Below are 12,865 nucleotides of genomic sequence, written 5' to 3' on the forward strand. Positions count from 1 at the left end.
AATGGTATGGTTATATTCCAGTGGTATGTAGTTTGACAACATTCTGAACTGAACTGACTCTCTTAAATCTTCAGGACTCACGTATCTTGTGTATGTTTTGTGTTTTCACATGTGGTTTCTGTAAATCACAGAGACGCAAACATCAGAAAGTTTTAAATCCAGTCTCTGCCTTTTCAACTGAGCCGCTCTTATCAGTTTTGTGGCCGGGCTGCGATCCAAATCCCGCATTGTACACGGTTTTTTAAAGCTTGTGTCAGTTAATTAAGATTTGACATATGAGGTTGTGCCTTCATTGGCCTCATTTATTATATTACGCCATTTTAATAGTGATAACGCTTTCTGGAGTTATGAAAGGCGTCGGCTGTGCGAACGTAGTCATGCACATAACACACGCACCACCCTACGTCATATTCACTGCACAGAGCAGCTACAGATAGGAGTGCATTAGTGACCAACCAATTTTTCAGTTGTGCTGGTTCCGGAAGTATTCATTCCACTCATTATTCCCATTGGGATTTAAAAACAAGTCTTTGTTAATGCATTATAGGCCATCATAAGCCAAGCTAATTAGCTATGAGGTGAATCATAACATTCCAAACTTCGATTTGAAGCAAAGAAGTATTTGAAAATTGGACAAAAATATCAAGACTTAACAGATTTACTGAGGGAAAGAACTACAATCCCATGAAGCAAAAAGCAGAAACCAATTAAAAACAGTGGAAAAACATACTACTCATTTAAAAATGTTGATAACATATATAAAAACAATATATTTTGAGTTTATTTCAAAATATGCACGTATATACAAATATTTAGGTATTTTGAGAGCATAGGGAGATCGACTCAATTACGTCATTCGCAGTGCTTCGTGGGAGTGGGCGGAGCTATAGAGCTATTTTGGCACGTTTTGATTGTGGCGACTCTCTGATTGGTGGAATTTTCTGTACAGCATTATGGGTAATGTAGTTTTTCACCATGAATTCTGCTGTTAAACGTGATTATTTAACGAATAAGTTGAAATAATGTCGGCTGACAGCAAATACCATTGATTAACAACCTCTTACCTCACAGTAGGCCTGTCTTTCTCTGGTTTATAATATAGATGCACCGATATATCGGCTAATAATCTGTATCGGCCGATAAAAGCACATTAAAACAGCTGATAGTCAGGGCTGATATATCCGGTCAATCAAAAGAGGGTGGGAAAATGCACTGAATTTGTACTTTGTGTAAAGAAAATGCTAAGAAACCAGTTTGATGTTCAATATTAATAGTCATTATATGAATTAATAACATTCAGAAAATTAAGAAATATTAATTTAATCTTCAGAATTTAGTTAATGAGTAATGCGTTTGTTTATAAACAATATTTTATTTGCATTTCTTTTTAACATGTAATAATCAAAAATATAATAATTTAATTATAATTAATAATTAATCATCATTCATTTAGAAGATGGTATAAAAGGCAGAACCCCCAAACTATCGGTATCTTTATCGGCAGATATAACTCGGCTATCGGTGCATCTATAGTTTTTAAGTTATCATTAAAAAACTGCTGTCGCTTGAACAGTAAATTGCTAGTGATGTTCCTCATTTGTAAGCTGCTTTGGATTAAAAAGCATCTGTTAAATGCCTAAATGTAAACGTATACGGAAACAAACGCCATTTATTCACAAAGCCATCTCATTAAACGCATGAGCGCGTGCTCTCGAATGACTCAAAGCACTCAGTTGCATGCAGTTCATCATTTGCCTTGATAATAAAGGCAAATCTTGTTGATTAATGGCCTGCACATCGCATCTGACAAGCATTATCTAAATATTCCTCGTTCCCAATTAACTCGGGACTGCTTTTAACACTGTATAGACACTCGTCTGGCGCTCACCTCACTCGCCCCACCCTGCTACTGAAAAGTTAACGACATTCCAGAAGTCCCCAAAGCACGTGACCACGCCCACATTCACTCGTTAACCCAATTATCCTCATGGTTCCGCTATCTCCACGGAAACGCGTCACTACCTCTACCCTTCCCCCCCCCAAGCAAGAGGCCCTGAGAACATCTGCAGAACAAACAAACAGACAGACAGGGAAGGAGGAGGAGGAAAAGGAAGGACACATGCGCATAAACACGTTTTCTCCGGGCAAGGGCTGTCCTGTTTGGCTACAATAGCCGTATTCATATTTATAGAGCGGCTTGGTGAGGCATCTTAAAACTCATTGTGGCTTTGGAACGCCTCCTACCAATGCTCTCTAATTTAGGCTCTTATTATAGCATGGCGCACGCACACAAGCACATAAATTTGGGACAGAAAAGCGCTTGTCATTTTGAGGGAAAAAAAGCATTCAATCAAGCTGCGGGTTTCTCTGAGATACCCGATCACAAACTGCCATTTGCACATATAAAACCACACCCGTAAAAAAAATATTACACTACAGCCTGTTATAAAGCCATAAATGTCCACATATCCAGCTGTAAAATATAGTTTACGTGTCTCTCTTCCTGTGTCTCTCTCTCTCTCAGGTATGGAGTGATTTCCCCTCCCCCACCAGACTGCTGGAGCCGCATCTTAATTAGCGAGGGAGACCGAGAGAGAGAGAACGAAAAAGAGCAAGCAGGGAAAGAGAAAGGGGTGAATGACAGAATGAGAGGGGCAAAGAAAAGGGAGAGACCAGAGATACGGCTGTGACGGAGATGTGCTCTGCCGTTGTCATGGTGACACTGTGGAGAACAGGTAGAGGAACACAGTCTCCTGGGAAAGAGCAGCGAGCCCCGACAGTCTCCACCTTTCTGTTTCCACCTCTCTCAGCAATTCATCCCTCTCTCTGCTCTCCTTTCGTGGCTGTACGAGTACAGATCCTAAAATGGGTTTCTACTTTCTACAGTACAATGTCAGAGCTTGTAATAGTAAATCAAAGCTAGTTCGTCCAATTACCTCACAGATCAAGTATTCTGGGTCCTATAGGGGTGAATGACAAAATGAGAGGCGGGAATTTGTGGCATAATGTTGATTTACCACCAGAATAATTTTGAATCAACTAAAAAAAAAAAAAAAAAAAAAAAAAAAAAAATTATAATATATAAAATGTATAAATACATACAAAATATATATATATATATTTATAATTTTATTATATATATAAAATATACAAAATATATATATATATATTTTTATATATATTTTATATATATATATTTTTAAAATGCATTATATGTTTTTATATGTATTTATAAATTATATTTGAAGAGATAACGAGATAACTCAGTTTTTTTAATTTTTCAAAAATCTTGTTTTTTGGTTGTGCATTCCAATTAATATCAATTTGTTTTGATTTAAACCTTCATAACTTAAAAAATACAGTTAAGTAGCACCATAAAACAAAATAATAACATGATAACATAATAATAAACATGTTTTGAAAAAAATGTTAAAAACGGAGTTCTCTCGTTTTGCAACGAAACTCTTCATTTATTTATATATAATACAAATAAATAAATATATAATTTATTTAAATTTTATATATTTAATTGATATATATATATATATATATATATATATATATATATATATATATATATATATATATAGCTATGGAAAAAATTAAGAGACCACTTAACATTGATTTCTGAACTTGGAGTGGTCTCTTATTTTTTTCCATAGCTATATATATATGTATAATATATATATATATATATATATATATATATATATATATATATATATATATATATATATATATATATATATATATATATATATATATATATATATATTTTATATATATATATATATATTTAAATGAGATGTATAATATATATATAAATACATATATAATATCTCATTTAAATATTATATATATATACATTTTATATTTATATAAAATATATATATATTTTTTTTCAAATATATATATATACATATATATATATATTTTTTTTTTCTTTTTTCAATGGGTTCCCTTTTATTGCATATCGTTTGTTTTAAGCATTAAAAATACTTGTATGTTAATGTTAACTTAGCAAAATGTATGTATATTTTAAAAATTGAATAAAAAGTTGATCAGAAAAAAAAAGCAGGAATAAAGGTTACAATGAGGCTCTTACAATGGAAATGAATGGGGCTCATTTTTAAAGGATTTAAAAGCAGAAATGTGAAGCTTAGAATTTTAAAAAAGGGCTTAAATTAATTCTTCTGTAAAACTTGTTCTCATCATTTCTGTGGTCATTTTAATGTTTTAGGCATTAAATTGTTTTGGCAACAAAGACTTTACACAGAAAAGATAAGCAAGCTATTTTTTCACAGATTTGCATCTCATGGCTGTGTTTTAATGTCTACAGATCGATCGGCGCCATTCACTTCCATTGTGCCTCACTGTAACCCAGTGTTTTGCTGAAGGGATGAGTCGAAATTATTTTTTGTAGTAGCCAACATTATATATTCCTTCAAATGAAAGCTTGAAGATTTCCCAACTAAATAAATTAACGACATACGCGCGACAACGATTTGACCCAGATTTCACCTACCAGCATCCATCATCTTCAGGTTATCGGGCAGGAGGCGGCTGATGGATGCGAGGAGGTCAAAGGGAGGTGAGCGTGATGTGGCTCATTTAGTTTATGTGAAGCAGGTGGGCTGATAAGGTGAACCTCCTCGGCTGACACCTCTAAATTAAATGCTTTCACACTAGAACACTGTGCCATTTGGTGGACCTGATAATGTTTTTTCTTTAGTGACACTACTCTTCAGCTGGAAGCCTTGGGAAACGCGCTTCTTATGTCAACATTGAATTACTACAGTGTTTGATGCAAGACTGTGGCTAGGACTGAGATTTGCTTTGAGAAATTTAGAGCGGGAAAGTGTTACCACAAACAGTTAGACTGGCCATAAATAGAAGTGTCAGAGAACATATATTGTTAAAATAGGATCAAATTCAAAACATTCAAATTTAAATGCAGAACTTGTTTTAGAGAACTTTATCAGATGCTCTTTGTGTAGGAAAAAAGTCACATATGGGGCTGTTCACACAGAGTGTTTTTATTCTGGCATGATTTTATAACATCAAATATCAACATAGTGCAAAATGGTGTTAAAATTATGTGTAGAAGTCATTGCATTGTTATGAGAAAGAATGTCCGGAAAAATGAATTTCATTGATGTCATTCGGAGTAACCAATATAAAGGGACCATTTTGGATCAAGTCATGCAGTCAGTACCATGTGACAGGATGTGACATCATTCAGACGTCTGCAAAGGACCACATGGTCATGAAACAAATGAACTCTCTTTTAATTATTTGAAAAATTCATGTTTTCACTTGCTCATGCGCATGTCCCGAAACATCAGGTCATTCGGTACAACCGCTCTAAAACACGGAAAATGTTGTAATATTTTAAAAACTTGTACTAAATATAAAATTTAATTGTCCTTTTGCTAGATATCAGCCTGTTAGAATTGTTTGAAAATATTGTAATTCAGTATAACCAAAAGTGTCAATCGGTAAAACCAACATTTTGGTTAAACCAAAAGACTTTTTTAGTGACAAATTTTGTCCGTCTTGTAAAAAATGACAAAAGCAGTGTTAAATGATTATAAAAACCACATAATCTCATTGTTAACACTTAATAAATCTTATTATATCTTAATATATTTATTAAATTATATTTTTCTTTTACACCTGATTTGTCAATGACCATTTACGTGCTGCACAAAACCGAGCTACAATCGCATTATCGAACTAACGCCCCTACTGAAGCGATTTCAGTCAGACTAAAGTGTTTATGACATTTTAAAGAGACACATGATCGCTTTAGTCAGACTGAAACTGAATGCTAATGAAGTGCATGTAAACATGTATTACTGAGACTAAATTTGTCTCTTGAGAGATTGATTGCCAAGAGCCAAAGTCTGTGATCAAAAGTCACAGATGAAGTCAAATATTGCTCATCAGATTCTTCCAAAACCAAATGATCCGTGTTGTGCAACTGGATTTTGCTCGGGTGTGTCATAACTAACCGACTGTTTTTGCTGAAATCTCCTGTTATGTTGAAGGTCAGAGACCCGCCCCAAAGACCACCTCTGATCATTTCAAACGGGACGGAAGTTGACTTTCAAACTGTCGGGTCATTATCTCAGCAGGGATCTGGGTCACCAGAGCTGTTAACACCCTCATGCCGAGAGACGCATCCACACGCATTGATTCTTCAGCAACTGGAAAACAACTAAGATGCCGGCTTTACTGTATGCCAACGATTGTGCCTAATTTTAACACTTTTAGGAGACAATGTGGATGCTTAAATGGGTCAGTTCATCAGCTCTAGTGTTGTTCAAAACATGCGTGACTTTCTTTTGAGGATCACAAGAGGAGATATTTTGAAAAATGTCCCAGTATTTTTTGTCCATACACTGAAAGTCAATGGGGTTCAATGCTGATTTGAATCGAATCGTGAGGTACCAAAAGATTCCCATCTTTCCAGAGGACTACAGGGGAATGAAACAAGGGTGAATAAATGATGATTTTTGGCTGAACTAAACATTTCGGCTCTAATCCCACATTGGTTTATTTTCCCAAGCAATGCTAATCCTCCTCACAGGCCAAACAGACTTTGAGCGTGGCACGTCCCCATCAAAACTTTAAACTTTCTAGCTCTTGTGAGTCTGGTAAAGCGCAAGCCCTTTATACAGCTGAGCGAGAAAGCCAGCAGCAGAAACTTCCTGTGTCAAATTGCTTCACACATTCCTCTCTACTCATTTTCTCTCATTCCCTCCTCCTCATCTCCCTCCCTCTCTATGGTTGTCTTTGTCGTCTACAGCACAAAACACTGATTCAGTGCTGAACCCAGGAGTCCAACATGATCCTTTAAAACACACACATAAACGCAGGAGCTCTCAAGAGTGGATGTGTCCATTAGCTCAATTCCCAGATCTAAATTAAACTCCATCTCTGGCACACAAAGCAGGAAAGGATATGACACCACTGACCTGATCCACATCAAACTTCCATTTGAAGTGGCCACAACAACTCAACCAATCACGCATTAGCATTAGCACGCTAAAAGTGTGCTGATTCATTTTAAGTGGGCAACATGGGGGTGAAATTAACACTCAGCCAAAATGTGGGTATTTTTGCACAGTAAAGCGTGTGAATTAGCTCGTCGGCCAGCCGACTGTGACTTGTAAGAGATCTCAGATTGACACTTGACAAGTGATCCCACACTTGAAGAAACACATTTGATCATATCTTGATGAACAGGCAAAACAAAAGCTGTTAAACTTCCTGTGTTTGGATGTTTTTCAATGAATTTTGTCGCTCGATATTAAGTCTCAGGCCATCTCAGGGGTAAAGTTTGTTTTAAATCTACACAGTGATTTGCTTATAAAGTTAATGGAGGTTCAGTTGTTTGCTGCTAAAAGGGGTCAGTATGAACTGGCTTCAAAAAACCAACAACAACAACAACATGAATGGAAAGACCTAAAGTGGACCAAAATGAGATCCAAGTTCACTTTCAAGGTCATGAGTGCAATGAATGTCATTTTAGCCCACTTAAAGGGGTGGTTGATTACAATTTAACTTTTTTTAACTTTAGTTAGTGTGTAATGAGAATAAACAACATCTGCAAAGTTACGATATTTTCTTTTAAAGAATTCTCTGTTTAAGGACTACAACAGACGGCTGGTAGGGACTACAACGAGCTTCTTCCTGGGTTAGTGACATCACTAACCCTAAAATTTACATAAACCCCGCCCCTGAGAACACAAAACAAAGGGGGTGAGGCCATGTTGGGCTGCTTTAGAGGAGAGGAAGAGTTGTTGTAGTAGAGTGTTGTTGAAATTTTACGCCCCACTGCTTCAATTCAACACTGGATTTGAACAAAAGATTAATATGCTAGTGGATGAGTTGAATCAACTCCACAGCAACTACATAAATTTATCCACCAACCATTCAGAAACGTCCAGTTTCATTCTAAAAGTTGTAACTTCTTCCTGAGTCTCTCCATCAGTGTCCGACTCCGGTTTGAACAATGTAAGGCTGAACACTGTCGTCATTTTGGCTGCGTGAGATTCTCCAGCTTTGTTGTTGTTGAGCTGTTAAAGCTCCGCCCTCTTCTGGAAAGCTGCCCAGCTCATTTGCATTTAAAGGGACACACACAAATGGCGTGTTTTTGCTCACACCCAAAAAGGGGCAAATTTGACAAGCTATAATAAATGCTGAAACTTCACAGATGCATTCTGGAGACACCAGAGACTTTATTACATCTTTAATATTTTGCGCAACCTTTACAATAATCGTCAGCTACCTCAATAGAGTGCAATAGTCGGAAGTAAAAAAATACCTTTTGTAATGTTGTGATTCACCTCATAGCTGCTTATAATTCTTAAACTAAGACTTGTAGTCTTAAATAGTAAAAATGAATGGGAAAATATACTCCCTGAACCAACACTGCTGAGAAAAAAAATGGATGTTGGCATGGATTTGAGACCACCAGTAGTTTATCATCGCCCGTCAATTGTTTAAAAGAATGTCTTTGGGCTCAACACAAGTAGCATATAAAGTCACAGTCAAGAGCTCTGTTCTAATTTTCTTAAAGGATTTCATGCGTTTCCTCGCGCGCACTGCTCAAAGGTAAATACACGTCTCGAGGTGGATCCTGTGTTCCGCTAGTTGTAGTCTCAAACAAACAGAAAAAAAAAACGTGAATGAATTTGATACCCTTCTAAATCTGGGTTCCTCTAGTTGTCCTCGCGCGCAGCCAAAACCAATGACGTCATCCCCCCGCAGCCTGCTGCCCCTCCACACCCCACCTCCGGCCAATATCATCCACTTTTAAAGCTCGGCCAACACCTCCGCCTATTACCTGCTCCAGACCATTATAATGCAGCCCTGCTGTAATTACCAGCCAATGTCTGGAGCCCACCGATCACTCCTGACCTCAAAGAACACGGTACGTGTGGAGGGACCACCGACAGGGACAAAAGGCTCGTAATTAAATACTAATGAGATGCGACGCGTTAATTATAGTTTATCATGACGCGCGCGCAAGCTTCACGCCAACATAATCAGACAACAAGGGAAGGTGGCTAACGGTGCGTCCGTGACCCACAACACCAATACACACCCACATCCACACCAAAATGGCCAAACAAGGCAAAGGTGCTCAGGAGAAGCCCGCACCGTAGGTCGCTTTCTCCAGCGCACTCACAGCGCTCCCCAGGCCGCCAGAGACGCGCTGTCTGCGGTCAGCCGAGAGAATGTGGGTCGCGTCCAAGATTTACAACCAAGCAGCAACACGGCTACTGTCGACTAATTAATGACATTACAATTCACACGCTCTCATAACGATTACTGCAAACGCGCACGAACATAATCCCGAATGTTGGACATGTTGTGAGCGCGTGTGACCGGCGGTAAGTCGCCCTCTCGTAACAATAGATCACAATAGAGTGTCATTCTTACCAGTGCAGTCTGCGCCAGCAGCAGCAGCGCGAGCGCCATCCAGCACGGGAGCTTCATGGTGCTCCGAACGCAGCAAAACACGGGGCTCGCGCTCTCGTCTCCCCGCTCCTCGTTAAGGTAACTAGGTAGGAGTAAACCTTTCGTTTTCGGTATCCAACTTTAAGGCAGGCGCTTTTGTCGGCACATCCGTCTGTCCGTGATCGCGTCAAATCCCCGCAAAACCACGCGAAGACCGAGGAGGAGTAGCAGCAGCGCGCGCGCACGGCCTCTTGTGATTTCCTCCCCTCTGACTCCAGTGGTTGAGACTTGATGGATGTGGAAGCAGGGAAGACCAGAACTCCTCTCTCTCTCACACACGCACACACACTCTCTTTCTCTTCTCTACGCTATGGCGTGTGTGAGAAGAGGACGGGCATTGGCTGGATTTTCCTCGTGCGGTTGAGGATGCCCCCTGCAGCCCAGTCAAGCATCGGCGTCTTCCCTGCCTCTCCCTTCTTCTCCTCCCCTATCGCGCTTTCCATCAAAGCCACTCGAGAACTTGCATATCTTTTTTTTTTTGGTCTGTAGTAGTAGACATGTGTTTTTGATATTACCTCTGAAATGATTTCATGCTACTGTTTGGACTCCTATAGTGCATCTTTAAAAAGGACATTAAAGGATTAGTTCACTTTCAAATTAAAATTTCCTGATAATTTACTCACCCCCATGTCATCCAACATGTCTTTCTTTCTTCAGTCGAAAAGAAATTAAGGTTTTTGATAGAAACATTCCAGGATTTTTCTCCATATAGTTGACTTCAATGGACTCCAAACAGTTGAAGGTCAAAATTACAGTTTACAGCGATCCCAGATGAGGAATAAGGGTCTTATCTAGAGAAACCATCAATCATTTTCTAAAATTTTATACGCTTTAACCATTAATGCTCATTACCCCTTTTCCACCCAAGGCAGTTTGAGTGCTGGTTCGGAGCCAGAGCCCAGTTTCAAATCAGTTCTTTGTCTTTCGACACACAAAGCACCAGCTCCGAACCAGGGAAAAGTGGTTCGCAATGCTGCGTTCACACCGAGCGCATCTGGGGCGTCTGATTTACATGTTAAGTCAATGTAAACGCGCAAATTGAGCGTCTGACGCCCGAGTTGAAAAATCTGAACTTTGGCGTAAATTCGCGGCGCGTTAATGTCCAACTGACAAGATGATGTGTTTATTCAGAGGATCTGTGCAGAAAGAGATGGAAGCCCCTCCCGTGACGCAAATTCGCGTCTGAACACACTTTGTTTAGATGCGCGAACTGAGCGAATTTACACGCGTCTGAAGCGTCTGACTTCAAAATGTTCAAGAGTCTAACTAGACGCGTCTGGGGCGTCAAATATGCGCCAGACGCGTCTAGTTAGACTCTTGAACATTTTGAAGTCAGACGCTTCAGACGCGTGTAAATTCGCTCAGTTCGCGCATCTAAACAAAGGTGTGAACGCAACATAAGTAGCACCAAAACATTGCTGGGCTAGAAGTAAGAACCGCTGGCGTCAGGGGCTGGGGGCGGGGTTACTGTTACCAACAAGAAAGTTGTGACCACCATTTTTGAAATAGCAGCTAATGGAGCTAATAGCAGCTCGATTGTAATCTCCGTCTAAATACAAATTACGGCGAGCCGTGTTTGGATGTCGACGTAGGTTCGTAAAGCCATGAGCATCAACATTAGTGAAACATCCGCGATTGTTGATAGAAGGCTTGTTCGAGATGCATCGGAGCAGCGCGGACCGATTTGGTGGGTGCCACGGATCCGCGGGAGCTTTTGTAGAGCAACTGTATTCACGGAGACGAGAGCCGTCGCTATTTTCATTTTTAAACACTTGCAGTCTGTATAATTCATAAACACAACTTCATTCTTTATAAATCTCTCTAACAGTGTAGCATTAGCCGTTAGCCACGGAGCACAGCCTCAAATTCAGTCAGACTCAAATGTAAACAATATAATGTTATACAATACTCACATAATCCACCGCATGCATGACGAACACTTTGTAAAGATCCATTTGAGGGTTATATTAGCTGTGAACTTTGTTTAGGCACTGTTTAAGGCAAGCGCGAGCTCCGTGGGCGGAGAGCACGAGATTTAAAGGGGCCGCACAGCATAAATCGGCTCATAGTTAATGATGCCCCAAAATAGGCAGTTAAAAAAATGAATTAAAAAAAATCTATGGGGTATTTTGAGCTGAAAATTCACAGACACATTCAGGGGACACCTTAGACTCATATTACATTACAACGTTCGATGGCACCTTTAAAATTGTCATCGAAGGAACAGAGGTCCTGAACCAGTTGCTCTCGGTTGCAAATTACTTTCAAGACTTTGGATCCTTTTGTAAGAGGCTGCATTTTCACAGCAAATGTGGCTGCCCAAGTTTGATGGCTACCAGCCTCAAAGGCCAAAGTAGGCCAAGTGTTATGGACAGCTGGAGAGACTGATTGCAGTGTTTTCAGCGTATGCACAGATTTGTACGAAAGAGTTTAGATTTTCAGACCAATGGAGAAGGCCAGGAGCTTGCTGTATTGCATATAAATTAGTTGCATTTAAATGTAGAGCTTACAGCTCTGTATCAGAAACTCAGTTCCACTGTTCACTGTCTGAGGAGCAGTTCCAGGATTTGTCTCTGAGACTGTTCATCATCATATATACATTTGTATATAAACAGGTATACAATACCGTCTTAACATTTTTTGTATTTTAGGATGTTTTATGGTGAAATGTGTTCTGTCAGGACAAACCTTCCTAATTTAATATTACTACTAATGTGATGTCATCAAGTGATGATTTGATTATTATTTTGTAACAAATTTGTATTTTTGTGTGAAGCAGACTTAATATTCATAGATTTGTAACAGATGTTCAATGTCAGTTTATTGAACAATGAATATAAATGTGTTCTAAAGGAAAGTGTTATGATAGTCATTGATCAAAATGTTTTAAAAGCATTTTTTTGATTTATTATTCATTTCATACATTTTGTTTATAAATCACTCAATGCCCTAGGACCTCAATACATTGCAGATATGCTCATAGAATATAAACACTCAGATCATCAGGATCAAGTCATTTAGAAATACCAAGGGTTCACTCAAAGCAAGGAGAGTCTGCTTTTAGCTTACGCCAGCCGAGATCAGGTGTGCTCCAACAGTAGCCACATTCAAATTCAGACTCAAAACACATCTTTTTATCTATGCATTTGTTGATTGAGCACTGTGCTATGTCTGAACTGTTTGCATTTTATTTTATACGTATTATCTTTTTATTCTTTTAATTCCTTTTCCTGTTTTTATTTCATTTTTAATGTATTTTATGTATCATCTTGTTTTTCTGACTTTTAATGCATTTTAAATATTGCTATCTTGTTGAAAGGGCTGGGAGAATTAG

General features: G+C 38.6%; 1 protein-coding gene across 1 annotated transcript in view; it reads right to left on the reverse strand.

Moving 5' to 3' along the window:
* The window catches only part of sdc3 (syndecan 3), a 40,039-nt gene extending 30,175 nt beyond the window's left edge, over window positions 1-9,864 (reverse strand). Inside the window, exon 1 of the mRNA XM_067412075.1 lies at window positions 9,454-9,864. Within this exon, the coding sequence (XP_067268176.1) occupies window positions 9,454-9,510 (57 nt within the window). The 5' untranslated portion in view covers window positions 9,511-9,864. The remainder of the gene's footprint in view (window positions 1-9,453) is intronic.
* Between the last annotated feature and the right edge of the window lie 3,001 nt (window positions 9,865-12,865).

Source organism: Chanodichthys erythropterus, chromosome 15, assembly GCF_024489055.1.
Source record: "Chanodichthys erythropterus isolate Z2021 chromosome 15, ASM2448905v1, whole genome shotgun sequence".
Taxonomy (NCBI): Eukaryota; Metazoa; Chordata; class Actinopteri; order Cypriniformes; family Xenocyprididae; genus Chanodichthys; species Chanodichthys erythropterus.